We start from the raw sequence: 26785 nt of genomic DNA on the forward strand, positions 1-26785 counted from the left end.
TGATAATGACGACAGGAGCTCGTGCGCAAGTTCAAGCAGAGGATACCGTCGGAAACGCAGCCTACCACTTCAAGGCGTCCCGCAAGTTATTTAAGTACCTCGACCATCATTGTAGGCTCCTGGCGAGTGCTACCGACTGCCCAATGTGCGGAGTAATTACCTCCTTGGCCATTGTCTTGTTACTTTCTCTATGCAGTGGAAAACCCTCGGCCGTCCAACATTCGCAGATCGTGTCCAGGAATGTGCTTGGGATAGATTGGGCACCTGATCTGGTTAATGAGGTGAAGGACATACGTTGTATGGCATTTAGATGTGGCGGCCCGGTACTCCAGGATTTCATTCCCGGGACAGGGTTGGCTTTCGGCTAACATCGAATAAGACCGCCTACTATGCGTGTCACGGACGGAGGAATCATCAGTGACGAAATATGCGTAGAAGTAGGGTTCCATTGTATGGGGTCAGGCCTTAATTGTTGACGTCTTGAATGTGGGGTACATTAATACTGAATGCTCTACCCCAGTTTGGAGGCTCAACGGTCGGATGCGGGCATGCCTACTACCTGGAACAACACAGAGCTGCATACCCAATGTCTACAAGCGCTGTTGAATATGACCGCACTCGCCGCTTCGCATATGCCGATTCGATATCCGAGCGGGCCACGAACGGATGGTCTGGCTACTCTTCGGACATTTACACGTATACTACTGTCTAGACTTCCGTGAGTCAGCGCTAGGTCTTGAAGGAGACCAGGAAACCGACCTACCTTTCGCATAGAGTGGTCCTCTAGCGTATGTTCCGTGTAGCTTTGCGAAAAGAGAAAACAGGAGCATGTGGCTATAAAGACAATCGGACATGCTCTTGACAGTGGGTCTCTTCATGGACCTTCTCTTGCGGCCATTGTAGGTTGATATTCCACCTAACCGGCGTATGGCACCACGATAAGAATGGTGATTTGTGCTCCTTTGCTGAGCTCCCTAAGGACAGACCCTGCTGCTTTTCCGCGTCCTAGATGCATCTGGGCAATGTTGTTTTATGTCGACATGATGCCTACGCACACGAATTGTTCAACGGTTCCTCTGCAATGTGGTCATGGATATTCGCAGTCATCATCAACCTTCAGGCAGTAGGTACAAGAGGGCCTCTCTTCGGTGCATTTGCGTTTTCTTTGTCGGCAGTTCAAGCATCCATTCCTCGACCTTGCTTTGGGCTTCGTGGTTTCGTAAAAGCATTGCCAAAGACCGCGGAAACATTGGTCACAAGTCGGCTTCGCTTCATTGCATCTGATTTTCTTCTCTTTACACCGAACACAGGCGCCTTTGACCGGCTTCGGGGCGGGAAGGACGGGCTCCGAGGGTGCCGTACGGGATTTCTCTGCCGATTGTGCTTGTTTACTTTTCTTTCCCTTCTTTGAAGGAGTTTGCGCAGGTTCAAGTGACGCGGATGCGCCGCTTTTGCGACTCTTCTTCTTTGGCGGACCTTTGGTCGTGTCTGATGATGTTGACTTGTCCAAGTGGTCATCGCTGAGCCCGTTTGATTCTTGAACTTGCGCTTTCCTTGGCCTTCCGCGCTTCCTCTTTCCAGGCTCAGCGGTCTGGGCTTGGGGCGCGACCTGGGCTTGGGGCGCGACCTGGGCTTCTGCGTTTTCACTGCAGCATATCAGCCCGAAGCACTTATACTAAGGGCCTATTCGAAGCCGTCCGAGTAGGAGTCTGAGTACAAATACATCGAAATAGGACGCACCTGTCAATGTTCTGATGGTTCGCTGGTCGGCTTTCCACGTCGCGATGGATAGGATTGTGCTTGTAGACAACATTGACTGCATCTCGCTTTGTCGAAAACTTGATGTGAATAGCACCTCCACAGTCATAAGTGGGAAGGGGTCGCTGGCCGTTCTTTGCCTCTACCGGCTCCACCGTCTGGCCTGCTTCCTCTTTCTTCCTTTTGCCGTTACTTGATCGGTCACGATTTTGGAACGAATCAATGCAAACGTATCTGAAGCGCGCACCATCAGTCCCTTCCTTGTTGAAGGCCTGGCGCTCGCAATATTTGAAACCATCAATGGCTTGGACGACATCAATGATTGACCGAGCGATTGCCCGCTGCGCTTTGAGCCTCTCCTTGCCGTGAATCTCACGACATAGTGCTTGATCGACAGTGATGCTCTGGGGATAATCTGTGGGAACAAGGCCGATGTGGGCTAGGTTGGCCTGCTGGGCAGTGCTGATTGTAATGGTTGATCCGAGGCTGAATACAAACTCGGTGACGATTTCCACAGGAATGAGGCTTGCTGCATTTTTCTGCAGTTCATTCTGGAGAGCACCGTCTAACTATACACAGATGACTATAAGATTGAAGGGACGACAAGTACACGGAAAGGAGCACCAACCGATTCAAGGGTAGGGCACCGGTAATAGACATCTGGTTTAAGGCGAAGGCCGCGATGGTGACGTACTTCGAGTTCATCCTCAGGGCTATCCATAGTGGCGGAGGTATGGGATTTTGTCAGTTGTATAGGACGAATTGAACTGGAAAACGTTGTATCATGACGTGATTCGACAGTGAACAAATTAGATGCAGAGGGCGCATGTTGTCAGCGTTTTGGGATGAAGCACACTAGCGCCGGAGTTCGGAGAATTGATGATCCAGCCTCATCAGCCACAGTTTAAACTGGCGATGTCGACCTCTACTTGTAAACAGCACTGTGCTCTGCTACTACGCCCCGCACAAAATGCCGCGGGCGTATTATCCTGAGTTGTAGTAACCCTAGAGAGGCCCGCTGCGGTTCCGTGCGGAGAACCCACTGGTGCAACAACGTCTCCACGTATAACGAAGAGATGTGTGTTCCGCTGGATACAAGTACAGTACAGGTACGTAGGTACAGCGTTGTGCTCAGCCACAGAAGAACAAGAATGACAATGACGCACGGACACATTCCGCAGCTTCTGAGAAGACGTTGCCCAATATCAAACCCACTCTGATGGCATTCGGGCATTCTCTAGGATAATATAATAAATATAAAGGAACATTGGACCAGATTTCTGCCTCGCCATCCTCTGCGACCGTGCCGCAATCAAATCCAAGCCACGCGGGCCTCTTGGCTGGGCGGCGTCGTTGATGCCAAGTAAGGTACTTATCAGCAGCGTATGCACAATAATTACCGGCGTTCGGGCTTCCGAATCCCCCGTATTAGCTAGCTTTAGCGCGCCTTACCCCATCAGCACAAACGGCAGCACTTCAGCGGTGGAGCCCAGACCTTTTCCCGACCACCTTGGAACCTCCCCCCATCAAGTCGCCCACGCCGCTTCAAACTCTCCCTGATCGCAATAAGGCTTCTTGACGCTGCGCCCGCAGCTGTCTCTGGCTTCTCGTCCTCCGCGCACCTCTTCTGCCCTCGTCCTGCTCCGCCCATTTCCCGCCCTGGTCGGCTGCTTCGCGATTCCGACGTTTCGAGTTTCGACAACGGCGAGCTTGCGTAGCACGCACCCTGGTGGTTGTGGACAGCGCACGGAGTAAGAATACGCTCTGTGATCGCACGACGACACTCGACGACGAGTAGTAGTACTGAATCCATCGCTGCCAGGCCTAACGCCTCCCGCTTGTCAACCCCGCCGACAATAGCACCGCCATAGCCCCTGGATCACGGACCGGCCACCACTCCACTCGCCCCGGCCTAGCACCTTCACATCATTCGTACCCAGAACCCTCGTCTCGAGTCCTTTCCTTCTCCCTGGGCTCTCGTTCGTCCTCGCCTGACTGCATACCTCACCGAATCCAGAGCAAAGTAGCGATTCCACCATGGTGGTTGCAACAATCAAGTGCGTGCACCGCGGGCGTCAGAGGCTTCAGGCCCGCTTCTCCTAGCTACTTGTTGAAGAAGCAGATCCATTTGCTGACGTTGTCATCAGATGCGTCGTTGTAGGCGACGGTGCAGTGGGAAAGACCTGCCTTCTCATCAGCTATACTACCAACAAGTTCCCGTCCGAATACGTCCCTACCGTTTTCGACAACTATGCGGTCACCGTAATGTGAGCTCCCTGGAATCCCCATACAGAAGTCCATCTAGGCACCCGGTGCCAGGGTTTGGTGTATGGGGGAGCGTTGAAGAACGTTCGCTAACCGTCATGTGCCCCAGGATTGGTGACGAGCCTTACACACTGGGTCTCTTCGACACCGCAGGACAGGAGGATTATGATCGCCTGAGGCCATTGTCATATCCTCAGACGGACGTCTTCCTCGTCTGTTTCTCGGTGACATCACCTGCCTCCTTTGAGAACGTCCGTGAGAAGTGGTTCCCCGAGGTTCATCACCACTGTCCCGGTGTTCCTTGCTTGATCGTGGGGACCCAAGTCGATCTGCGCGATGATCCTGCCGTGAGAGAGAAGCTTGCCAAGCAGCGCATGGCGCCCGTCAGAAGAGAGGACGGTGAAAGAATGGCGAAGGAACTGGGAGCCGTCAAATACGTAGAATGCTCTGCATTGACTCAGTACAAGCTGAAGGACGTTTTCGACGAGGTTTGTCTGATGCCATGATAACCGACTTTCGATGATGCTGAGCGACATTTAGGCCATCGTTGCTGCCCTTGAACCTCCAGCCACACGAAACCACAAGACTCCCAAGGGTAAGAAGAGGTCTCAGTGCCGTATTCTCTGACCAATCCGTTGTGTTCATGCCAAAGACGCGACTTGGTGGACTTGAGGGGTCTGACATTTGAACTCATCTTTGTCGGCCGATGAGGCCACTTGAATACCTGACGAGCTTTGAGGCGCTATGTGGGAGAGACGGTGTTTGCCATCAGCCTAACTCGCTGATTCTTTCCGGATTCATCTGTAGTCTTCTTCACGGCAGGACTGTGGCATAGCAGGGTGTTTGGGACAGAACACGGAAACCAACAATCTGAGATTCGTTTCGGGGTGGCTTCTCTAAGCCGTGTCTAGAGAGAAAATTTGGCGCACGGCTTGACAGAGAAGCGGATTGGTAGGAGAAATTTCACTTCTTTAGAGCTTCCCTCGTATCGTACGACAGAACGCTTTTTTGTGCGTCTATACTCAGCTTCCTTTCTGTCCTTATTCTCATCGTGACCTCCAAATGTCTCAATACAGTCTCAATCGCTAGGGCGGCACCTGGATGACGGAAAAAGGGCTATGCCTACGCTGCTGAGTTTCAGTGCTCAGATTATGTAGGCTAGAACGAAGCGTCGTAACATGGCTCTACAGCGTCCGCGTTCCAATCTACCTAATATTCAGTAAGTCCAAGGACCAGAAGGTATCTGTACCTAGCTAACTGAACTCTAGAAAATCGGATTTTCCTAGCTCACATCACCCTATTTCCGCCAGCCGCGTTGGCGGGCGCCTTCCCCAAGGCTTGCCTTTTTTTCTCCTCCTGGTGAAAGCCCGCTGTCGCCAGGGACGCCAACATGGGAGGTAAACAACCACAACAACAGCGTCAGAGATTTTCCCTCCTTCCTTGGCCTCCTCCTATCCACCACCTTGGAGACCACAACCGTCGTACTCCGCGCGTTTTGTAGTTATTGTTGCATAAGCCATACCAGCTAGCTGCGCTTCACTGTGGCCTATCATCACGGTCTGGTAAGTGTACACTGTCCTCCCTTTGGCTCCACATCCGCGGATCCTCCTTTGTTTACTGACACGCCCTCATCCAGGTCATCCACAACCATTACCACGATGTCCTCCCACGAGGAGAAGAAGCGGCCACCGCCCATCAAGATCCCGCCTCCACAGGCTGGTCGTATGCCCGGCCCCAACGCGTTTGCTGTGGCTAGCTACCTACAGCAAGATGAAGCCGACAAGCAGTCCAAGCCGCGTCCGGCGAGCTCGGGTCAGCCAACGTCGTCCTTGGGAGGCTCGGAACCGCTCCATCCAACGCTAAAGCTCGGCGGCTCCAATTCAATGCCTACCTCTGCGATGACAGCCATCTCGGAGATCCTCGAAGCAGCCCGTGGGATTTCGCCCCAAAAGTCGGACTCCCACGCGTCGGTCACGAGCCGTCACGGGTCTACGGCGGGGTCGCGGCATTCCAACAAGAGTACCAAGAGTCACGGCAGCGCTGGCTCGAGTAGGCACACCCCCTGGGAGACGAGCAGGAGTAGCGGGCACATGCCGTCGAGCGGAAATAGTGAAGCCCAAGATCACAGAAGCGGCATGTCGAAGATTGAAGAGGAGAAGACAGTCCGAGCCGATATTGAGGATCGAGCTGACAAGAAGTATCTCAAAATAATGGGTCAAGGTTCCAAAGGTACACGTTTACAAACAGGTTTGCGTAAGGTCACGTTTGCTAAGCTGCCAGAACGAGGGGACTCTTCCGTTCATGTGGAGAGGGCCGGACATTATAGACATGGTAGAACGGAGAGTTTCGACAAAAAGAACGAGTTGACTAAGAGCCCCAAGAAGAAACTCTTTGGCATGAGCATGCCCTCTTTCGGCAGATCTGGCTCCTCCTCCACTGTTTCCTCTGCTCCTCCGATGCCGGCCAAGGCTGCTGAGATCCTAGGGACTGTGAGCACTGTCAACAAACGACGCGACGTTCCGTCTCAGCCCTGGAGGCCACCGCCACGTTCCGACACGTCCAGATCGCTCCCGGCGACGCTGCAAGACAACCATAGTCAAAGCCGTCGGCCTCATGATAGCAGTAGCCCATCGAGGTCTCGCGACCAGACGCCTAATCCTAAGGCGAAAACAGTCAACAAAACACCTGCTCAGCGACTTCAAGAAACTCGTCAATTGAAATCCGGCTCCCCTGATCAAGGAATGCCTCCGACTCCACCAGAGAAGGACACGCCTCGCGACACCAATCGAACGACATACGTTACAGTCAGTCGGAGGTCAGCAGGCGGAGAAGAAAGTCCTGTGCAAATGCCAATCTTCAGGAGGTCCACCAAACGCGGATCCACCCAGAGCGCCCCGAGTGCTACCAAGTTCCACTCCGGTACCGCGGAAGAGTATGCCAAACTAGTTCAACAGCCCCGCGTGCTCTCTACTCACTTGGAGGTCGACACTGCTGCAGTTGAGCTTGAAGGTAGCGGCCCGCATCCGCTGTTCAAGAGCAACGATGCGGAGCAGCAAGAGAGATACCCGCAGTGGTGGATGGAAGAGCGGGAGAAGCACTTTGCCAACGCTGAGGGTGAGCTGCCTCCCCTGCCGCCTAGGTTTTATTCTCCTTCCAGCTATGCCCAGAGCTTGTTTGAAGGTGGTCGTCCTTCTCAAAATGTAAGTTTTGCATCCCAGCCCCATTCTGTTGTTCACCTCGAAGGGGCGGCTGGGTGCCTCTCTTCGTAATCACCGCATGCTCCTTCCATTGTAACATTTGCCCCTTCCCCTCACCGCCCTTCCTTTACGTTCTTCCTCTGTTCATTACGTCAGCACCGCTTCACACTGCCCAGGTGTTCTTGCGTTGCTTCACTCACCGGAGCCTCGCTAACTTAGCAACTCAGGAGGACCCCAACCGTTATCTCTTCACCATTCCCTCAAGGCGCAGAAGCCTCTCTGGCAACAGTGATCCCGAGCACGGCTCCATCCCTATCATATTCCAGGGTAACCTTAGCGAGATCGATCCAGCTTCGAACACCGCGCACGCAATCAACGCGGCCATTGACCTAGAACGCCACTCCGTCATGTCCTCTGGCGGCACTGGCTTCGAAAGCAGACGACCGGATATATCGAATGCACTACGCGGGATCGTCTTCGGCCAGCGACAGGACGAGGGCGAAGGCGATCGAGAGCGAGATAGAGAACACCCGAATTTGGAACCGGAACAATCGTCATCCAGGTTGACCACCATTCTTGCTGGGGTGAGCGCTTCGAAGACCGACTACAAGACGCAGGACTTCCGAGCCAGTTGCGCCAGCGCTGTGCCCAGCCCATTGCGTGCAGGCTCAGATATGTCGCGTATGAATTCTGGGGACTCTGGTCAGCATGTGCCTTCCATCGCCAATCCACCTACAGGTCCATCACGTCCAGATGTTCCTTCAGGATCTTCCGGTCCGGCAGGTCGTCCAGGTCATGCAGGCAATCCAAGCCCTCCGCATCCTGCAGGCCCTCCTGGTCTTCCGGGTTCTTCAGGTCATGGTTTTCTTCCAGGTCATCCAACTGGAGGTGCTCATCTAGCTCCGCCGGGTCCTGCCGGCCCTTGGGGTCCGCGTCAACTTCCCCGTGATTCTGGCATCGACATTCTCAATCAATTCTACTTGTGTCATTCCCACATGTATGAGCTTGGAGGTATGTTCTTCAAAGAGATCAATGACTGCAGGTCCGAAGCACGAGCTGCGGCCAGCCATGCGGAGGACAAGCAGAGCGAGCTCCAATCCAGGCTGGACGAACGCTTGGAGCATATCAAGTCTGCCGTTACTGCTGTGGACCAACGGATCTCAGCTTTCACAGATCGTGTCGCCTCGGAGGGCCAGGCTGTCAATCAAAAACTCGACGGAGTGCTGGGATACCTCAAGGATGAAGTCGTCGACCGTGTCCCGCAACAGGACAAAAAGTATCGTGACCTCGAGGACAATGTCAAGAGCTTGCAAAGCATGGTGCAGGAGCTGCAGAAACTCATCATCACTTCTCAGACGCAGCAGGACAGATTCTCGTCACCCTCGCCTCAGCGGGCTCACCAGCTTCTCACGGGTTATCAGGAGCCGGGCAGGGACGCGGATGGAAGCTTCTATCACCAGAGGGCCATGGCGGCCGCCTCTGCGGCGCAACTGGGGCATCATGTCGCAAGCCCGTATGGCTATGTTCCCATGCCCGGTACCAACCTTCCGGTCCTCGGCAGCAGCGGTTTGCATGTCCACCAAGCTTCAACGACAAGCCGCGATGGCGACGAAGAACCCAACCCAGCGTACCTCCCCCAGTACCCCTTACAAGACTCGTTGCTGGGGCGCAATGGCAACACGTATCCAATGGGGAATGCTGCCAACTCCTTTCCGCACCAGACGAACTCGGGCTACGGTCACCATTCTGGAGGCTCGAAATGAGAACACTTGGAGGATATGCGGCGTTTGGCTAGGTGAGCGTAATGGGCCGGACGCTTTGTATAACCGTGTGCGAGTACGATATCAAGGCGATTGCTACGATCAGGCTACTTGTGCGTAGCCTTTCTTGTGTGTGGAATTCTCAGGTGCTCTAATCATTCGCTCCTCCAGTTCTCCAGCTTTAGCAAGGCTAGATGCTGTACTTGGAGAGCGGAGACGGAAAGGCTTAAGGCGAGGTAAAGGCGGAACGACCGCTTGGCAATGAGCTTACGAGTAATGTAGCACTTTTCTCATGGGAAACTTTAAAAAAACGGTGTGCAGATCATGAATGGCTTGTGCAGTGAATTCTCCGATCTGCTTTTGCGTGTTCTTCGGCGACGTACAGGAAGTGGGCCTCCCCAGAGATAAGGGGCCAAGAATAGTGAAGGTGATGTGGACTGCGAGTGAAAGACACACGAGGGCGTTTGTCGCGGATGATTGGTTGATGGATTCTACTGCGCGTATTACTGACAGGAGGGACTGGGGTTGTATCCGTACTGTCTATGTGGTTGCATCCGGATTTGGCCGCTGTGGGTGAATGGAAAAGGTACGTACCAGACGGAGCGCGGAGAGCAAGACTCAATGTTACATCGGATTCATTTTATTTTCATGGTGTGGTTTCAAGGAGTGGTCGATGCAACTGCTCAAATCACGTCCTTTCCAACCACCAGGGCTGCTTATTACTGCGTTTATCGCACGCTTACTCAGGACTAGGGAGGATTTGGTTGATCACCTTGAGAGCTCATATCAAGATGTCTGGTGACATGTCCATCTCCATCCCAACTCGCTGAGCCACCACGTGGCCCGTGCACCACGTCTTGTCCTCGACTTGGGGACCCGTTCACACCTCAAACAGCGGTTGGTTGCAACAAAGTCTCCGCCTGCGAGCAGACACATACAACACCATGGAGGGCCCCGAGTCGCCGCCTTCCAAGGGCCCTCTTCCCCAGCCCTCGTCCGCCTCCGGCACCCTCCCTGCCGCTCCAGACGACCCAAGGCCGACGCCGCATGCGGACGATATACACAGTCATCCGAACTCTGCCCTCGTAAACGCGGCTTCTGACCACCTCAACGCCCAGTTACCATCCCTCGATACCCAGGGCATGACCATACCTACTCACACCTTTCGAGCTCACATTCGTACACCCACCGCTGCCGGACTCTCTCCTCTCCAGACCGACCTTCCTTCTGCAAACCCCCCAACCCAAGACTCACACAAGCAAGATAACATAGAAGGGGGAAACACAGGCTCATCACCCCACCACTCTGTCACTGCGCCGGTCGCAGTGCAGGGCGGCTATCTAAGAACGGCCCTATCGGCAGCTAGCATGACAGGGTCCTTATCGCCTGCTTCCGCGCTTTCATCGCCTGCGCTCAACGCCCTCACTGATCTTACACCGTTGCCGTCTCCTCTGGTTGAAAAGGATTCCGTAGGTTCATGGGCGCGGGGCGGCGCAATCATGCGCCCTCGCTCCAGGGGAACGTCGAATGCTTCCGCGAAGGACGACCCGTTCGCAATGATTGGAAGAGGAACTCTATCGCCGTCACCATCGTTGAAGAGGAAGGGATATCAGAGATTACACACCCCTGCCGTCGAGGGAGCTGCCGCTATCTTACACAAGGCTCAGGTGAATGAAGCGCATCGGGAGAAGAGTCGGAGTGTTAGTGAACTGGTTCCTGATGTCCTGCACAATGCCCGGCCCCGGCACGTCACGATATCGAGCGGAGCGCCCCAGCAGATTGGGACGGAAACGGGCTTGGAATCGCATATGCATCGCGAGGCCTACCTTGCCGCACAGCGCGGGTTAGTAAGCTCGGGTCTCCCTACGCCTCCGGCAAGCAATGCCAGCGTCAAAAGTGTCACGGAAAGCGAGAGCGAAGATATCGCGGACGAGGATAAGATCGATTACCTCATAGTCCGACAAGGATCGCAGACGAAGTACTGGCGCCCGGTGCGGAAATTAGGCCAAGGTACCTTCAGCAAAGTCTATCTCGCAACCAGCCAGAAGCTACCAGCGAACGATCGGCTCGACGAATCCACCCTCGACCCCCGCAAACTCGTCGCTATCAAAGTCGTCGAACACGGCCCCGCTGGCGGCGCCGATGAAGAGCGTGTAGAACTAAGCCTCAAGCGAGAAGTCGAGATGCTGCGCTCACTCTCACACCCCTCGCTCATCCACCTCAAAGCCTTTGACCACGGTGACAAGCGAGCTCTCATGGTATTGAAGTATTGCCCAGGCGGTGATCTCTTCGACGTAGCCAGTTCGCATGGGACCCATCTCCGTCCCAATATTGTCCAGCGCATATTCGCCGAGCTCGTCAGCGCAGTACGCTATCTCCACAACAATCTAATTGTCCACCGCGACATCAAACTAGAAAGTACATATCCCAGTTTCCCGCCGTTTCTCTCATAGCCCAGCCCAGAGCAACATCTCAACTGACAATCGCAGACGCCCTTCTCAACATCCCCGTCTCCCAACTCGCCCACCTCACTCGCCCTCTATCACATCCGTATGCTCTCGTCACTCTCACCGACCTGGGTCTCTCCCGCCGCATCCCCGCTCCCCCGGAGTCCCCTCTCCTAACCACCCGCTGCGGCTCCGAGGACTACGCCGCACCGGAAATCCTGCTCGGCCAGGCGTACGATGGCCGTGCGACAGATGCATGGGCCTTGGGCGTGCTCCTCTACGCCTTCATGGAAGGGCGCCTACCGTTCGACCCGCCGCCGGGGAAGCCAGCGAGGAGTAGGGCGGCGCATCGCATCGCAAGGTGTGATTGGGTGTGGTGCAAGTTTGGGGATGTCGATGGGGCGTGGGATTCAGAGAGGGGTAAGGGGTGGGAGGGCGCGAGGGAGTGCGTCGAGGGTTTGCTGAAGAAGGTTTCTCGAGGGCGGATGAGTTTGAAAGACGTCGAGGGGTTGGAGTGGGTTAGAAAGGGGATTCAGGTCGAGGGCCGGTATAGGAGGGTTGATGATGATGATGATGAGAAGGAGGAAGAGGAGGAAGAGGAGAAGGAGGAGAAGGAGGTGGCGGAGGGTGAGAGGTAGTCGTTAGTGAGGAGCTGGCTTTGAGGGACCGGACGGTTTTTTGACTAGTTAGAGGACCTGAGCAGGCGATATCGGTTCGAGATTTTGGGGAGTAGGGAAGGGAGGAACCGGTGCGCCTGTATTTGGCTTGTAACACCATGATTCCCTCGCTTTTCTTTTAGTTTTTTTTTGCTTTTCTCTTCTCTTTCGTTCTTCTCCCTTTGTGTTGTTTTCCGCTTGGTATATTTTCTTTCGCTCGTCCTTGCACGGCTTTTTTGCGTCTCTTTTTTCTTTTCTTCGTTTTCTTTTTAGCGATATCCTGGGTTTGTGTTTTTACGTATATCCCTCCGCCCTGTCTTCTTCTTCTTCTGCTTTTTATTATTCTTTTTTTTTTATTATTATTTCGTTTTACTTCATCGCGGCCGCTGGTTGTATATTCCATTCGAGCTTTTCGTTTCGCTTTTTGCATTGGGCCTCGAGTAGGTCTGTAGGGCTGCGGGGATCGGTCTTGGTGTTGGTATTGTACTGGTGCTATCCCTCCCTTTTGGCGACTATTGTGGATCTTCTGTTGGAGACTAGATATTTTCGTTTGAATATGGGTATGTTTGGGATGCGTTTTGGGGAAAGGGAGAGGGATGGTTTGGACGTTTATATGGTTTAGCTAAGGGGAATGGTTTGGATAGGGAGGGGGATCAGAATAGATGCGTTGAGTGGAGTGATGTGTTTTTGCTGAGATGGGGTGCTGTGGTGGTGTTGTTTTATTGGGAATCCGGATTCTCCAACGTCATCGTCGCCGTCGTCGTCTCCATCGTCGTCTCCATCGTCACCATATCCCGCAGTAGTGATGCCACTCACGCATATCGTCTATCCAGTTTTCAGGTATCACGCGGAGTCTGCCTCATGCCTGTGCGACAGGAGGTCCCCCCAAAGGCATATAAACACCGTCCTTCCCACTTACTATCCTTCTCCCTCCACGCGGTTCTCACACTGGGAAACATGGTCCTAAAACTGATGAAGACTCGGACATGTGAGCGACCGTTTTCCACTTCTTTCAAAAACGACCTTCGAACCGAATGATGTGCGATTCATCGTTTGTGTTTTCGGCGCCTGGGTGTCGCATTGGAGAGAGAGGAATTCGGGAGTGCTGTGTTTGATGGTGGTTTGATGGTGGTTTGATGGTGGTTTGATGGTGGTTTGTGGTGGTGATGTCCACCTTTAGCACTTTCAGGTACTAAGGCTTTTGCATATGGAGAAGGATATCGTGCGCGTTTGTAACGAAGGCAGGGGTGATGATGGTAGCTCGAAGGGAAGCGGGTATATAAACATTCTCTTCCTCGCCCTTTTTGCTCTTCCTCTTCCTGTTCCACACACACAGTTCAGGGGATTGAGGTGGTGGACCTAAAGTTCGCCTTTGTGGAGATGCATGAGAGCAGCTGTTCTTCGCCCCCATTTTCTGAAATCTGGGAGCGAGACAAAGCATGTGGAGATTGCGTCTTGGATGACCGATGCGGTTTTTGAAATTGTGCGAGTTTGTACTAGTGTGGAATAGGGCGTGGTGGGCTTCGCATCACTGTTATCATCATCATCATCACCATTATGCCGCCCTCCTCCGCCCTCCGTCCCGGCGTCTACTGGAGTCAAATCGTGATTTCAGGCTGGGTATGTGAGGTTCTGCTTTTTGGCCTTTTCAGAGAGCATGTCGCGATTCATATATGTACTTTCGTGTCTAAGGTCATTATGGGACACCAGCTCGTTTTTCTAAAATTCAAGAATAGAGGATGCAAGATTGCTGTATATGTCGTGTTGACTGTAATCACGACGAACGGTCATGTTGATTACATGAGGCGCAGGCATCCCAACTTGCAAGCAAGATCTTGCGCTATGGTAGAAGGCTTACATGCGGATTCTGTAGGGGTAGTGTATTAATCCGTTTGTTCCTGTTGGCCTTGTATCCTAGGCTTCTACTCCTACATGCTGTCACATTATAGCGACCCTTTGAAACATACACCAAAAAGGGAAATGTGCAATATGGTTTCCTTTTGTGCGCTTGTTTTGTTCGACACATTCGCCGATGTAATAATGTTAGGAATTTTATGTTGATTTACTGCAGGCACTTTCGAATCCGAGGAATTCGAAAAACACTTCTTTTGTTTAATGTTGTGTTTTGCGTTACTGTAACGGATCGCGTCTTCTAGTATTTGGTACATTGCTATTAATTTTGAAGTGTAGAAACGCTTGCTTGTTCCTTTAACTACAAGAAATGTATGACTTGAAATTCAAAACGCGACACATGAAAAGCCAGAGTATTTAAAACCCTGCTACTTCCTAATCTCAATCCGCTAAGATGCATATCCGGCCCGCCTTTGGTGCCAAAAATTGCATGTACTGACAGGAGGATCTAGCATTGGTAGTTAAGGCTAGTAGTAGGGGTGTAGTAATACCGCTTACTCTATTTCCTTAAAAGACCCTGCACTACTTCTGAGAGAAACCTTACCCCGAATCGGTTTATGAAGCACTACAGCGAAGCCTTTGTTGTTTCCTCAACAAAGGGTATTAGAAACATGCGGGCTTGTCAACTGTCCTCGAAGGACTTGAAAATTCCCAGGGTTACGACAACGACGGCTATGTGTGCCGCAGCCCCTCAGCCGTGAGACAAAGATCTGAAAGAATTAGGATTAGAGAGGTCACGGAACAGCGTAGCAAATAGGATTAGAGAGGCCACGGAACAGCGTAGCAAATATGATTAGAGAGGTCACGAAACGGCGTAGCAAAGAGCACATGGGGAGATGTGCAATGCATATAAGGATGCTCCTCTGCTCTTCTCTTTCACCTTCCTTGGAGGTTAGCTAAACACCTGAGTTAATCGTCGTACTAGTATAAAAAAATCTGGAATGAACTCGACAGCGCTGCTATCTAGGTGTAGTAAGCTTCAAAGGTTAGGTCTTGAGAACTCTAATAGATTGCAGCCAAGTACATGCGCTAAACAGGCAATGCAATCCGCAGAAGAAATGCAGGGAGAATGTTTTGTTAGACGTAATCAGAGGCAGTACAGGTTACTATACTTACTACACCAACTAGGGCGCTAACGGATAGCTAGTTGTACACGCTGCGAAGCTTTATATAATCAATCACTAGGGTAATCAGCCACTACACGTGCTCCCTAGGTTGGTGCATGCATGCGGCCTACTGCCCCGTTGCAGTGAAAGTTCTCGCCTGCCTCACCACCCTACCTCTCCCCGGTTTTTCACAACCTACGTACGTCTCTCGCCTGGTTTTACAACCTGCCTCTGTTGCCTGCTTTTACAACGTACCTCTCTCGCCTGGTTCTGCAACCTACTCCCTTTACTTCTTTTATACCCTCCCATTTCACAACCAACCTCTCACGTCCAACACTACAACCTACCTCGCCTGCCTGTCTCTAAAACTAGACCTACCTCTCTCGGCTGCTTCTGCAACATACCGCCTTACTTCTTTTATACCCTCCCATTTCGCAACTAACCTCTCACGCCCCATACTACAACCTACCTCCCCTGCCTGTCTTTCCAACGAGACCTACCTCTCTCGGCCGCTTCTGCAACATAGCCCTTTACTCCTTTTAGACCCTACCACTTCCACCCCCACAACCAACCTCTCACGCCCGCTTCCACGACAACCTTCTCACCTGCCCCTGAAGTACCTCCCTACAGGTTTCACGAGCATATGACCACTCAAGATGACGGACCCGAAGTCCTTGCTCGATCTTCCAGTGGAGATGATTCTTGCAATTTGCAAGTACTTTACGTTGAACGATCTTTTCGCCTTTCGACTGGCCTCGCGAGAAGCTTTTGGATTGGCAGTCCCAGAAATAGCTTTCGACTCCGCTTTCGGCTTGAAGTTTCCAAAGCTCTCACCACTGGAGCCAGCCTTCGCGTCCTCCTTGGACGTCTTCGGACAGAGAGTTTCAAGAAGCACATCAAGGCCGTTTCTATCTACAGTGGTCAGGATCCCGTGTTCGAAGTTACCGAGGAGGCCGAACAGCTCCTGACTGAGGTTTTCCGAGCACTCGAAGAAGCCAAGACTATTACTCTTCGGCTGGGGATGGTCGCATATACCGAAATGCGCCTGTCTGACCCTCGCATGGCGGATTATTTGGACTTTTGCAACCCAACCTATGCCCTTCAGAACATTGCTCTGTTTCTGAAGGTCTTGGAAACGACTGGCGTCGGGAAACCGTTCCGGTAGAGATCGATCTACCATCGAACATGGACGAGTATCTTTGCGGAGGAAGCAGAATCTCAACAGAGGTGTTGGTTCGGTCCTTGAACGAAAGACTGATCCACTCAGACCCACAAGTCTTGACGGATGTGCCAATTTGGTCCATTACTGCGATTCGAGAGAGGACCCTGAGAAATATGCTCATGTTCGCATTTCCCTGCTCTGTCGACAACCTCGATAAGCACGAGAAGCATTTTCCCATACCTGACTATATGCTGGGAACATGGATCGATTACGAATCTCCATCCACCAAAGACATTCCTCGCATTTCGTTCACCTACCTGCAAGAAGGGGCCACCCGGCAATTACGGCTCCAAGGGTTCAAGATCCCCGCTGCCTATTTCACCCGCATCTTGCAAGAGTACAAGCCTCAGTCTTTGGTCATACACTGTGTCGAGGTTGAACCCGAGTTCGAAATTTACGTAGAATCCCTTCTCCAGCTCTCAACGCTCGAGAATCTCACCTTCTCGGCAGTCGTCGTCCAGTATCGGCCCACACGCCGGGGCGTTCGGACTTCCATCGACCCGGATCCCGATGTCTTGCCATCAATAGAGCTGCGTGGAAACCAGAGGATCAAAGACTATCTCAGCTACATCCTGGAGCGGAGGAATGTAGGAATCTATGCCCGACTGAAGTATCATCGGCGTATGATTACCATTCTGGATTTTCCGGATCCTCTCGTTGTTATGCCGGACTCCTGAAAAAGGACTACCCTGAATCTCGAGGCTTGGGTACCATCAGTGCAGCGCCTTGCACCCAAAGCACCGGTTGGACACCTAGTACAGCCGGCTTTTTTGTCGTGCTTGTCTATCCGCGTGTGCTCCACACATATGCACCGATTTCTCTCTTATTGCGGTATCTTTGCTGGATGGGGGTAATGGAGGTTTGCTGTGATGGTTTTCCGGACAGTCAACTATCCTGGAAGGCGCTATGTACTAAGGAAGCCCGTCAAGCCTCCAACATTACCCTAACGATTGTCTCGAGTGTACCTCCTAGCTTGTGTCTCTTTCGTTCATTTCATATTGGTATTCATCAGGTAAACTGCTTGACGTTGAGCGGGTGTAGCATGTAACTAGCATGATTCATTCAATACTTTCACGGCCCAGCAGCTTTGGAACACATGTACAAAACATCTATTCCGTAAAACACAAACCGTACGTCTCAACCTCTAACAGCGACTTGAAAGCTTACGGAAATGTAGTCACGTCACGCGTAGATCCGAGTCCACCTGCCACATTAAGTTAGTAAATCACCTCTTACTCAATTAACCGCCCTTCACGATGCCGCCTACACTTCCCGACACATACCTCGCGAGTTCCACGAATCGCATTCCAATTCTCATCGAAACTGTATGTTTAAGGCTGGCTTATATTTTGTACTAGTCTAGTACATATTTAAATTCGGATTAGAGCTCCTCACTGTATCTCCCAACATCTCTCAAGCCAACTCGAACACCTCACGACAAGCATCGATGCCGCTTCCCATGCCCCGAAGTCGACCACCCCAATCGGAAGGCTTTCCACCGGTCCATAATATGGATAAGGCATTATGCCCCATCCGTGCACCACAAATCGCGGGTTCTCGCCGGATTACGACCCGAGAGCAATGGAAATGTGGAACGGAGAGCTTCTCGATGAGGGCCATTTTTTGCGGATAGTTGACCATTTTCTGTGTCGGTTGCACGATTGGAAACGTTGTGAGGCGTTGAGCAAGCGCCTCGTGCTGTTGTAAGTTCCCGTGTGTACTGCTGAGTGGAGAGGCGTCGGAAAGTCTTGCCCCACGGCCATGTGGAGGAAGCTAATAAACGTCCTGTAGGTGTGCCAAGATGTGGATGCAAAGTACTGCATAAGTGGCCTTGGACACAGAGTAGATGTTGATGGGACGTCTTGTTTGGGAGTTTCCTTCAAAACACAGCTTCAGGATGGGCTATAAACGCAAGCTTGTCGTCGACGACAAAGCAGTCACAGAAGGCGCAGGCCTGACTTTAAGACAAAGCTTGATACCATGCGGATTAGGTATTGCAATTTCCGTTCGCGACCTCATGATCACATTAGACTGATGGCCGAACAGTAACCATCCTGTTCTTCCTCTGGGGTTTCGCATACGGCCTTCTGGATGTTCTAAACTCTCACTTTCGGACTCTCTTGAATATTACCCCAGCTGAAGTTACCGGATTGTCTGCTGCGTACTTCGGTGCCTACTTCCTATGTCCGCTGACGATCTCGGGATGGATACTGAGACGATTCGGATTTCGTGTCACCTTTATGACTGGTGAGATTCATCACATTTAACCTGACTACGTCTCTTTCGGTAACACACCATAGGCCTAGCCATCCTCACCGTAGGATGCCTCCTCTTCTGGCCCTCGGGCGTGAAGGCCTCCTTCGGCGGCTTCTGCGGCAGCATGTTCGTCGTCGGCGCGGGCCTCGCCACCCTCGAAGTCGGAGCCGACAACTTCCTGGCCATCTGCGGTCCTCCACGATACTCTGAGATCCGCCTCAATCTGGCCCAAGGCATCCAAGGGGTGGGTTCTTTCGTGGCGCCGCTGCTGGCATCCCGTGTGTTCTTCGCCAAGACCATCGACAACGAGGCTGGCTTGAAGAATGTGCAATGGGTGTATCTGGGGGTCGCCTGCTTTGTGGCGCTGCTGATTGTCCTATTCTACCTGGCGCCGATGCCCGAGGTCACTGACGGAGATATGAATCTTCAAGAGGCGGAAATTGCGGGTGAAGAAGTGGGACCGCTGCGGAAGCAGTACAATCTATATCTGGGTGTATGGTCGCAGTTCTGCTATGTGGGTGCGCAGGTTGCTGTTGCCAACTTCTTCATCGACTTTTGTGTGGAGGCGGGATACGAGAAGGCGTTTTCCTGTAAGTGTCTATCCGCCAGATGTACCTCGTCACCTGTAGACTGAATGCTAACGTTCCTAAGCGGACCTCCTCGCGATTGGCCAAGGGCTGTACGCCTTTAACCGCTTCCTCGCAGCAATGTTGATGACCCTCAAGCCCTTCAAGCCCAGGTACATCCTCGCAGTCTATCTCGGCCTATGCTTCGTCTTTGGACTTGCCGCAACACTGACCAAGGGCCACACAAGCGTCGCGTTGCTCATTCTCGTTTTGTGCTTCGAGAGCGTACGTACACTTCTTCTTCTCCCAGCATTCCCCCACCGACACTGAGTTTTACTAGGCCTGCTTCGCCACCATCTTCACCCTCGCCCTCCGCGGTCTAGGCTGCCACACCAAGCGCGGCGGCAGCTGGCTCGTGGCCGCCATTTCCGGCGGTGCTGCCATTCCGCCCATGACTGGCGCCGTGGCTACGCGCACTGGCAGCTTCCACACGGCCATGGCGATCCCTACGGCGTTTTATGTGCTCGCGTTTGTGTTCCCTGTGTATGCGAATGTGTGGAATAGGGATGTCCTTGATGGGCATAGGAATACGGATTTGAATGTTGATGAGGTACATGCGATTCGTACAGAGGGTGAGGATAAAGGGGAGAGGGATGCAACGGCGCGTGTGCAGGAGGTGAAATAATGAGGCCGAAGATGTTGAACTTAAAGCAGGTGGAGTGTGTTACTCCTAAGGTCCATATCTAGTCAAGGCTCTCATGAGCTTGGTGATTCCATGGTGCGTGCTGCTGGATGATGATGCGCAATGTCGTTCGCGACATTTTCGAAATCTCCCTACAATAGTGGCGCTACGTAAAGATTTACTGTTCATATAATCCCATAGAAGCCGACCAAGCTTCTGGCTCCCGTCCCTCCAAATAGTTAGGCAGAGCACTGTGATGTTACAAGGTTCTGGAATGAAGACAAAAGAGTGATTTGGCAGTAGTATATATTATTATGTACACCTCTTTTCTGCAGCGAGTTTCACCTTATTCCGGATATCATCGATCGGATATCATCGATCGGATAACCCACTCCCCAAATTGATGTGTAGCATCCGCAAAAGGAAAGAAGACAGTGCTTTTGTTGGTTGAACTTGAACGCAAATTCAACCCGGACTCTATGATTCTGTTCGCCTCATCCTGAATTGACCTGTAGCTGCTCCCTTGAGAATGCCTTCAACGCATCGTGGCTTACGCATATTAGCTTGTCGTCAATCGCTAACGAAGTCAAAGAGCTCTATATCGTGCGAGATGAGATATGGCATCGAAGGCATCGGCACTGTGTAGAACTCTCTCGTCATGGGCATCATCGCTCTCACGGTTTCCATCTGGGTCATGATGTGTCCGATATAATCCAGTACGTTATCCTTTCCAGCGACCTGATTAATCTCGTATACTAAGTACAACAACATAGTCGTAGGGTTGCGATCGTCCACAGAGTCCAAGAGGTTCCCCAGAGACAACTTTTCGACGCGTTTTTGGCGTAGCTCTGTAAAGGTATCGCACCAACTGCCTCTGTAAATTGAGACATTGCAGATAACGACCCTATTTAAGGCGGGACTGCACTGCTTAATGAAATCCGCCAAACTCCTCTCCGGTATCGAAATCCCGGAGATGATAAAGGTAGTGAGATGAGCGTACGACAATTCAGTCAGCTGTCGGAAGAGCATGTGGCATGTGAAGCACGCGCCAGGTCGTTTCAAGCTTGTCCGGCATCCTCTTATGCGCAAATGCTCGACACTGGCAGTGTCGCGTAAGCACTGCTTGACAAGGTGTGTGTTTTCCGGTTCGTGACCCAGCTTGATGTCCACTCCTTGGATGTATTGCTCGCTAGCGAGCAATTCCGTGCAAGAGTGATAGCATTGCTCTTCCTCGATATGAACGCGTACAATCTTTCGAGTGAAGCGACTTGTTCTCAGAGCTTCCAGGGTGACACTCCTACTGCGGTTGAGGCCAATGAAAGAATCCATAGAGATGTTTTTCGACGCCGGACGGCGCGGCAGGTCTGCCAGCCACTCTTCGCGACAGTCCAGTAAAGAAGCTTGTAGGGTACGGCCTCCACAGCGACGACGTAAGAAGTAGCTTTTCGCGTAATCTGGATTTGTGTTGCGTATTATCACCTCCGTAAGGCCGGTTTCCGCGGACAGCGAGTTGAAGATATTGATCAGGATCTCCAGCGCTTTGCCAGAATGGAGAAACGTTGCGATGGCATTGTAAATAGAGTCTGCATATTGTGTGTGTCCGTTTGCTACCACTGGCGGTCGGAGACATAATAAAGTGAGTGTCCATATCTCCCGTCGAAACTCAGGGATCTGACAAAAGCCGTGTAAGGTGCGCAATCCATCTTCAGTCACCAAGACTTCGAGGTGATGCAGGTCCCTGGCCAATGCGGTCGATAACAGTGTCGTAGTTACCGCAGCCCAGAATCTGCTGACCAGGCGAAAGGACAGTAGGCCCTTCCTTGGAAGGAGTTTGCACACGCGTGCTGCCAGCTCAACCGGGAGTTCTCTGATGGATGTAGGCTCATCGGTGTCCGAGGCCATCGTGAGCGGGTGGAGTTGCAGAGGTGTTTTCTCGTGCTGCTGGTCCAGGAGACGGTTGGGAAAGGGATCGCAGAAGTGGAGTCGTAGAAAGTAGAGGAATTGTGGACTCTGGTGTTATCGTGGCACTGGTCCCAGAGACGCAGTCAGAAAGCCCGGAAAAGGATTGTAAACGGCAAGTTGTGGAGCAAAGTGTAGAGAGAATATAAGAGAGTGCCTTCGGTGGAGAGAGTCAAAAAGCTTGGCATGCGTACCTGCCTTTCACCGCTGCTCCCAGGTTGCTGCCTCTTTCCACATCCGACTGAAAACACTCCTCTGCACTTCCTCGGTACTGCCGTTTCTAATCAAACGGGACTAGGTAACATGAGCTACGGAGAAATTGCAGGGCGATGTCCAGGAGACATAGTGGCCGAATGGCAACTACTAAGGTGTCCTATGGTAAAGTTAATAGTCAGCCTTCTTCATGTGGTACAGTCCACTGAACCCTCCTCCTTCTGCAGACTGCTGCTAACCCTTCATATGATGCCATGCCGACAACTTTTGCACACTATATTTCTCATCAAGATGCTTCCGGAGGGAACGGAAGAAGTGGAAGGTAGTCATATTTTTATATTCGAATATACTGAGCACATGTAGCACCTCAGACGCTATCGTACTCAAAAGTCTAAGTTGAATTAGATCGTTTCAGTCAACGTCATGGATATCATGAGAAGTCACCAGTACCCCTATACACAACGCCCGCAAACCCCTATTTGCTCAGATCCTCACCCCAGACCTCCTTCGCAATCTCCACCTCCAGTCGTATCTTCGCCCACTGCTCGTCCTCGGTGAGATCGTTTCCTTCCACCGTCGAGCTGAAACCACACTGGTGGCTCAGGCACAGCTGATCCAGACCTTGAGGGGCAATCTCGGCTGCCTGCTTCAGCCTCTTTATTATGTGCTCCTTGTCATCAAGCTCCCTCTTCTTGCTTGACATGAGACCGAGAACGACGACTTTGTTGGGAGGGAGATATTTGAGTGGACCGAAATCTCCGCTGCGAGCATCGTCGTATTCGAGAAAGTATGCGTCGACGTTCAAATCCTTGAACAGAACCTCGGCAACGGGATCGTATCCGCCTGACGCGAACCACTTGCTGCGATAGTTGCCTCGGCAGAGGTGGATGCCAATCTTCATATCTGCGGGGCGCTTGGAAATAGCGGCGTTGATCAGGGCGGCGTACTTCTTGGGCAGCGCCGAAACATCCTCGTTGCGCTCCTTCTCGGCCTCGGCGCGCATGTTGGGATCGCAGAGGTATGCCAGGTTCGTGTCGTCGAGTTGGACGAAGCGGGCACCAGCCTCGTAGAGGGAAGCCAGTTCCTCCTGGTACACACGCGCAAGGTCGTCGAAGAAGACGTCGAGATCGGGATATGCCTCGATATCAATGCTTGCGCGTCCGCCGCGGAAGTGCACCATGGTAGGGCTGGGAATGCACACTTTGGGAGTGGCATTGCTGCCGAGCTTCGTGATCGTCTCCTGAAGGAATTTGTAGTCGTCGACCTGAATAGGTTTCGGGTGGCCCAATTTCCCTGTCACGGAAAGCACAGGCGGCGAGAATCCATATGGCCGAATCATGCCGGTTTGTCCCTTGCGCTCGATACCGTCCAAGTGCTGGAGGAAGTCGATGTGGAAATAGGCTCGTCGGAATTCGCCGTCGGTTACGGAGAGTAAGCCGTTCTCAAGTTGCTTGGAGACTACGTCTGCAATGGCTTCGTCCTCCACCTTGCGAAGCTCGGTCATGGTTGACTTCTCGTGAGCAACGGCTTCGCGAGCATCATGTACAGCCTTCGGCCGCAGGAACGACCCAACATGGTCGGCCCGGTAGACACCCGGAGGAAGCACCATTGTGACTGAGGGCGCATTCGAATGTCAGTCGGAGCTTGAACGGAGGAAAGCAATACAACTTACTCGTGTGTAATGAGTGGAAAAGAGCGGTAGGTGAGCAACGGGGACGTTTTCGAGGGCGCCGACTGTTGGTCCTTAAGAGAACTGGCGTTGATCTCCGTGTTAAGAAGCCGAAGCGGAAAATTGCACAAGAAGACGACACTCGGCGAGCATATTAAATCCTATTTGCTCAGAATCCCTTTGGGCCCGCATCCCGCAGGCACCGGTACGATGTACCCCCGTGTACCCCACCACGGCAGTTGAAGAGACGGCCCTAGCAGTAAGCTCATCGTCGGTGCCGAGGACGGCATAAAGGGGCTCGTTGGCGGCCACAAGAGGTCGAGAACGCACTGGTGACAAGTGTTCTGAAGTTGGGAAAGAAGTTAACGCTTCAACAGCAGATTAGAGACCAACTGGATGGAAACAGGGACGAACAAATTTCTACCTATATACCACGACGCAGTTAGGAGATGACGTTGGGCGGGGGTCCAAACAGGGGACAGGGACGAGGCCTTGGCGAAATAAAAGCTTCACGTGAACCATGGACATCCTCCATATTAACAGGTGTAGGACTCAGGCTGGAGACCTTGTCGTCTACAAAGGAAGGCGCAGTTCTGACACAGAGCTTGAAATAGAGTCAAACCACTTGTGTTCGGCCACGGGCCGCTCAATGGCTTTTATTATTCATATACATATAATGTTATCATATTCTCCGACCTGACACACAAGGTATAACAGTGCCCTTCCAAGACTGGTGATGTATAACGCTAGTCGGTCATTGAATGTCCGTCATCGAAAGCCTAAGCGGGTAATAGCTCGAACCAGCGCTGGGCCTGTTCGAGAAATCTAGAACTCAATCGCTCGGCGCAACCAGGAGCCGGGCCTCATGGAGAAATGGAAACTCCATGAACAGGACCACCTCCTCGTCACTTATAGAGATCTCGACACCCCCGAAAGTAGGGTTCCCATCCTTGTCGATCTTCCCCTCCTTGTACAGCTTGGTTCGGTCGCGATTCGCGAGCTTGATGTGTATTGGATGATCAGGCTCAGCCTGCTCTATCCTGCCCGTTACGAAGTCGCTTAGCTCGGGCATTGGGTTCGCCTGGTCAAAGGCCAAGTACTTGAAGATTATAATGGCGCCTGGTTTGACATCGCCCGGGGACAACTCAGGTAATGTTTCCGGTTGATCCGGAAGAGCTGGCAGGTCGGCCTTCTGCGTCGTGGCAGTTGCTACGTCCAGGCGAATCTGGTCCTCAATAGCAGTGCCTGTATCCATGTCTAGGCTAGAAGCTTCGCCATAGTCAAGGACCGCGCCGTCCACATTCTCGGAGGTACTGAGGGCGGATTCCGGGGCAGAATGAGCCGCAGTGTACGAAGAATTCTGATATTTGGTCTTCTTCCCGTTCTTCTTTCTGTCCGCTCGATCAATTGACTGCATGGTTTCGCAAGCAGGATCCCAATGTTGCTTGAAGGGAAAAGGCGGGGGGCCAAGACTGTAACCGCTATGATAGGTCTCAAAGGCTGAGACATTGATTCTTGACTTGTAGAAGTCTGGGTCAACAGGGGTTGGTGATTCTTCAAATGTGACAGGAACGTCTGCCCTCGAACGTTTATTGAGTGGTCTTGTTTGTCGCCCCAGGATTCTTCCGATGGCTGCTACGTTTGGCTTAAGCCGTTTTCGTGCCGACTCTGCAGGGGACGATTCCATGGGGGAGGCCACTTGCTCGAGTTGGTCAAGGAGTTCTCTCTTTCGTTTCTCCAGGTCTGAATGGATATCAGAGCGCACCGTGTCAGTCGTGCCTTCAGAGATTGGTGCCTTTTCTGAGTGCTTCCTCTTCCTAACGTTTGAAGTTGTGAGAGATGTCGTCTCACCAATTGCCCCTGCTGTGCCTTGGACTGTGTCAGTCATCCTAGCAGTTCCAGCATCTTGCTGTTCGCTCCCAATATTGGACTTTTTCACATAATTGCGAAAATCCTCTAATGTTGCATCAGGATGGAGCTTCCCAGACGCCTTGAGCTGTTTCAGTTTCTTGGAATCCTGACGCCTACGATTGCGATACTTTGTGTGTTTCTGTCCATGCCCTGGTGCGCTTACGCGGGCGGCCGCAGGTTTGGAGGACAATATATCAGGCCCCGCACTTTCGCTGCTCTCGCTCTCGTCACCGCTCTCAGCACCATGAGTATCAGAATCGGACTCTGTCTCCTCATCTGAAGATGATGATACTGATGCCTCCGAGGAAGTAGGCGAACTCTCTCCAGATGAGATGTCGTCCGAATCGTCCTCATCTGAGCTTGAATCCTCGTTGTCAACTTCAAAATCCTCGTCATCGTCTTCATCGCTGTCTATCTCGGCTTCGGGCAGTTCGCCAAATTGCACTGACTTGTGATTCCTCCTCGTTCGCGTGGACAGCGTTATCTGACAGTTATCTGCTTTCCCATCCTCACTGCTTGAACGCGAAGCATTCATCATGTGTGGGCCGCCGTTCGATGTGATCAAACGCGCAGATAGATCATGTTCTTCATCGCGATTATCTGCCTCTGTCGATAGGCTTACTCCAACGTCTTCAGGGTCATCGAGCATCCGTGGCCGCTTCCGAGGTGGTATCTGAATCTGGGGTCGCCGTGGCCATCTCAGCAAGGGCCGCCCAAAAGGAATGCCATCGACGAGATGCTGCCCGCTCTCTGATATTTGATAACGACCGCTGAGTCTTCGGGCGCGAATATCGTTGGTGGATAGTGCACGTATCCTGGGAGACTTGTAAGAGACTACACTGAGAGACTGGAAGCTTGACATACAGGAGCTCGTCCTCATCCTTGAGGAGAAGGCGGACCGAGTCAAAGTGAACACACTCAAAGCCTCCCACCAGCACTACATAGTCATCCAAACCCCAATCCGGTGCCTCAAGTGGAATGACATGGTTGAGGTCCTCGAGTAATCCGGCGATGGTATAGTACTCTGGATTGGGATGTTCTGGGACTCTCCAGAGGATACTGGTCGCCGGTAGGCCATGCCGTTGCACAGTAATTCTGAGACGCATGCTTATGAAAGGTCGCCGTTGGCGCGTACCGCTGGTGTAAGATGGATCCGCTGCCGGAAAGCAATAGACTGAAGCGAGCTGGTGACGGTCTTGAAATCTTG

At 52.4% G+C, this 26785-nt stretch overlaps 13 protein-coding genes across 13 annotated transcripts; 5 read left to right on the forward strand and 8 right to left on the reverse strand.

The window, feature by feature from the left end:
- Nucleotides 1-1087: 1087 nt before the first annotated feature.
- Nucleotides 1088-2479, reverse strand: EI97DRAFT_449204 (uncharacterized protein; the record flags this gene model as incomplete). Its single annotated transcript, XM_033800204.1, has 3 exons — nucleotides 1088-1646; nucleotides 1741-2327; nucleotides 2387-2479. 3 exons carry the CDS (start codon nucleotides 2477-2479, stop codon nucleotides 1088-1090), a joined length of 1239 nt encoding a protein of 412 aa, XP_033655286.1.
- A 63-nt stretch (nucleotides 2480-2542) lies between these two features.
- EI97DRAFT_271992 (uncharacterized protein) lies at nucleotides 2543-3040 on the reverse strand. The gene has a single exon (XM_033794288.1). The coding sequence runs from the start codon at nucleotides 2990-2992 to the stop codon at nucleotides 2684-2686; it is 309 nt and encodes a 102-aa protein (XP_033655287.1). The 5' UTR covers nucleotides 2993-3040; the 3' UTR covers nucleotides 2543-2683.
- Nucleotides 3041-3683: 643 nt separating this feature from the next.
- Nucleotides 3684-4926, forward strand: EI97DRAFT_272135 (cell division control protein 42). The gene is made up of 4 exons (XM_033794292.1): nucleotides 3684-3815; nucleotides 3906-4025; nucleotides 4133-4511; nucleotides 4564-4926. The coding sequence occupies exons 1-4, from the start codon at nucleotides 3796-3798 to the stop codon at nucleotides 4648-4650; spliced, it is 606 nt and encodes a 201-aa protein (XP_033655288.1). The 5' UTR covers nucleotides 3684-3795; the 3' UTR covers nucleotides 4651-4926.
- A 590-nt stretch (nucleotides 4927-5516) lies between these two features.
- Nucleotides 5517-9146, forward strand: EI97DRAFT_272137 (uncharacterized protein). Its single transcript, XM_033794293.1, has 3 exons — nucleotides 5517-5585; nucleotides 5660-7223; nucleotides 7448-9146. The coding sequence occupies exons 2-3, from the start codon at nucleotides 5682-5684 to the stop codon at nucleotides 8981-8983; spliced, it is 3078 nt and encodes a 1025-aa protein (XP_033655289.1). The 5' UTR covers nucleotides 5517-5585; nucleotides 5660-5681; the 3' UTR covers nucleotides 8984-9146.
- Nucleotides 9147-9924: 778 nt separating this feature from the next.
- On the forward strand, nucleotides 9925-12065 carry EI97DRAFT_457001 (kinase-like protein; the record flags this gene model as incomplete). The annotated part of the gene is made up of 2 exons (XM_033800784.1): nucleotides 9925-11398; nucleotides 11470-12065. 2 exons carry the CDS (start codon nucleotides 9925-9927, stop codon nucleotides 12063-12065), a joined length of 2070 nt encoding a protein of 689 aa, XP_033655290.1.
- Nucleotides 12066-12143: 78 nt separating this feature from the next.
- EI97DRAFT_272066 (uncharacterized protein) lies at nucleotides 12144-12607 on the reverse strand. Its single transcript, XM_033794290.1, has one exon. It carries the CDS (start codon nucleotides 12511-12513, stop codon nucleotides 12223-12225), a length of 291 nt encoding a protein of 96 aa, XP_033655291.1. The 5' UTR covers nucleotides 12514-12607; the 3' UTR covers nucleotides 12144-12222.
- A 3094-nt stretch (nucleotides 12608-15701) lies between these two features.
- EI97DRAFT_441057 (uncharacterized protein) lies at nucleotides 15702-16404 on the reverse strand (the record flags this gene model as incomplete). Its single annotated transcript, XM_033799673.1, has 2 exons — nucleotides 15702-16297; nucleotides 16374-16404. The coding sequence occupies 2 exons, from the start codon at nucleotides 16402-16404 to the stop codon at nucleotides 15702-15704; spliced, it is 627 nt and encodes a 208-aa protein (XP_033655292.1).
- Nucleotides 16405-16435: 31 nt separating this feature from the next.
- Nucleotides 16436-16999, forward strand: EI97DRAFT_457003 (uncharacterized protein; the record flags this gene model as incomplete). The annotated part of the gene is made up of 1 exon (XM_033800785.1): nucleotides 16436-16999. The coding sequence occupies one exon, from the start codon at nucleotides 16436-16438 to the stop codon at nucleotides 16997-16999; it is 564 nt and encodes a 187-aa protein (XP_033655293.1).
- Nucleotides 17000-17605: 606 nt separating this feature from the next.
- EI97DRAFT_272428 (uncharacterized protein) lies at nucleotides 17606-18340 on the reverse strand. Its single transcript, XM_033794294.1, has 2 exons — nucleotides 18115-18340; nucleotides 17606-18064 (listed from the first exon to the last, which is right to left on the reverse strand). Exons 1-2 carry the CDS (start codon nucleotides 18143-18145, stop codon nucleotides 17736-17738), a joined length of 360 nt encoding a protein of 119 aa, XP_033655294.1. The 5' UTR covers nucleotides 18146-18340; the 3' UTR covers nucleotides 17606-17735.
- On the forward strand, nucleotides 18220-19829 carry EI97DRAFT_441059 (glucose/galactose transporter; the record flags this gene model as incomplete). The annotated part of the gene is made up of 5 exons (XM_033799674.1): nucleotides 18220-18313; nucleotides 18369-18569; nucleotides 18623-19168; nucleotides 19230-19429; nucleotides 19485-19829. The coding sequence occupies 5 exons, from the start codon at nucleotides 18220-18222 to the stop codon at nucleotides 19827-19829; spliced, it is 1386 nt and encodes a 461-aa protein (XP_033655295.1).
- A 567-nt stretch (nucleotides 19830-20396) lies between these two features.
- EI97DRAFT_457005 (uncharacterized protein) lies at nucleotides 20397-21728 on the reverse strand (the record flags this gene model as incomplete). Its single annotated transcript, XM_033800786.1, has 1 exon — nucleotides 20397-21728. One exon carries the CDS (start codon nucleotides 21726-21728, stop codon nucleotides 20397-20399), a length of 1332 nt encoding a protein of 443 aa, XP_033655296.1.
- A 719-nt stretch (nucleotides 21729-22447) lies between these two features.
- On the reverse strand, nucleotides 22448-24091 carry EI97DRAFT_431838 (UROD/MetE-like protein). The gene is made up of 2 exons (XM_033798030.1): nucleotides 23671-24091; nucleotides 22448-23612 (listed from the first exon to the last, which is right to left on the reverse strand). Exon 2 carries the CDS (start codon nucleotides 23605-23607, stop codon nucleotides 22474-22476), a length of 1134 nt encoding a protein of 377 aa, XP_033655297.1. The 5' UTR covers nucleotides 23608-23612; nucleotides 23671-24091; the 3' UTR covers nucleotides 22448-22473.
- A 210-nt stretch (nucleotides 24092-24301) lies between these two features.
- EI97DRAFT_465889 (uncharacterized protein) lies at nucleotides 24302-26734 on the reverse strand. The gene is made up of 2 exons (XM_033801501.1): nucleotides 26443-26734; nucleotides 24302-26393 (listed from the first exon to the last, which is right to left on the reverse strand). The coding sequence occupies exons 1-2, from the start codon at nucleotides 26682-26684 to the stop codon at nucleotides 24500-24502; spliced, it is 2136 nt and encodes a 711-aa protein (XP_033655298.1). The 5' UTR covers nucleotides 26685-26734; the 3' UTR covers nucleotides 24302-24499.
- Nucleotides 26735-26785: the final 51 nt, after the last annotated feature.

Source organism: Westerdykella ornata (assembly GCF_010094085.1).
Source record: "Westerdykella ornata strain CBS 379.55 unplaced genomic scaffold EI97scaffold_6, whole genome shotgun sequence".
Taxonomy (NCBI): domain Eukaryota; kingdom Fungi; phylum Ascomycota; class Dothideomycetes; order Pleosporales; family Sporormiaceae; genus Westerdykella; species Westerdykella ornata.

What these genes read in the sequence shown, in the direction of transcription:
- EI97DRAFT_271992 (XM_033794288.1), bottom strand. Translation starts at nt 2,992, where the DNA reads ATGCCCGAATGCCATCAGAGTGGGTTTGATATTGGGCAACGTCTTCTC.
- EI97DRAFT_272135 (XM_033794292.1), top strand. Translation starts at nt 3,796, where the DNA reads ATGGTGGTTGCAACAATCAA. An exon ending in ATGGTGGTTGCAACAATCAA is followed by an intron (nt 3,816 to 3,905) that starts GTGCGTGCACCG and finishes CGTTGTCATCAG; the next exon opens with ATGCGTCGTTGTAGGCGACG. An exon ending in TGAAGGACGTTTTCGACGAG is followed by an intron (nt 4,512 to 4,563) that starts GTTTGTCTGATG and finishes AGCGACATTTAG; the next exon opens with GCCATCGTTGCTGCCCTTGA.
- EI97DRAFT_272137 (XM_033794293.1), top strand. Translation starts at nt 5,682, where the DNA reads ATGTCCTCCCACGAGGAGAAGAAGCGGCCACCGCCCATCAAGATCCCG. An exon ending in GTGGTCGTCCTTCTCAAAAT is followed by an intron (nt 7,224 to 7,447) that starts GTAAGTTTTGCA and finishes TTAGCAACTCAG; the next exon opens with GAGGACCCCAACCGTTATCT.
- EI97DRAFT_272066 (XM_033794290.1), bottom strand. Translation starts at nt 12,513, where the DNA reads ATGCAAAAAGCGAAACGAAAAGCTCGAATGGAATATACAACCAGCGGC.
- EI97DRAFT_272428 (XM_033794294.1), bottom strand. Translation starts at nt 18,145, where the DNA reads ATGCAGTACTTTGCATCCACATCTTGGCACA. An exon ending in TGCATCCACATCTTGGCACA is followed by an intron (nt 18,065 to 18,114) that starts CCTACAGGACGT and finishes GGGCAAGACTTT; the next exon opens with CCGACGCCTCTCCACTCAGC.
- EI97DRAFT_431838 (XM_033798030.1), bottom strand. Translation starts at nt 23,607, where the DNA reads ATGGTGCTTCCTCCGGGTGTCTACCGGGCCGACCATGTTGGGTCGTTC.
- EI97DRAFT_465889 (XM_033801501.1), bottom strand. Translation starts at nt 26,684, where the DNA reads ATGCGTCTCAGAATTACTGTGCAACGGCATGGCCTACCGGCGACCAGT. An exon ending in AAGGATGAGGACGAGCTCCT is followed by an intron (nt 26,394 to 26,442) that starts GTATGTCAAGCT and finishes CAAGTCTCCCAG; the next exon opens with GATACGTGCACTATCCACCA.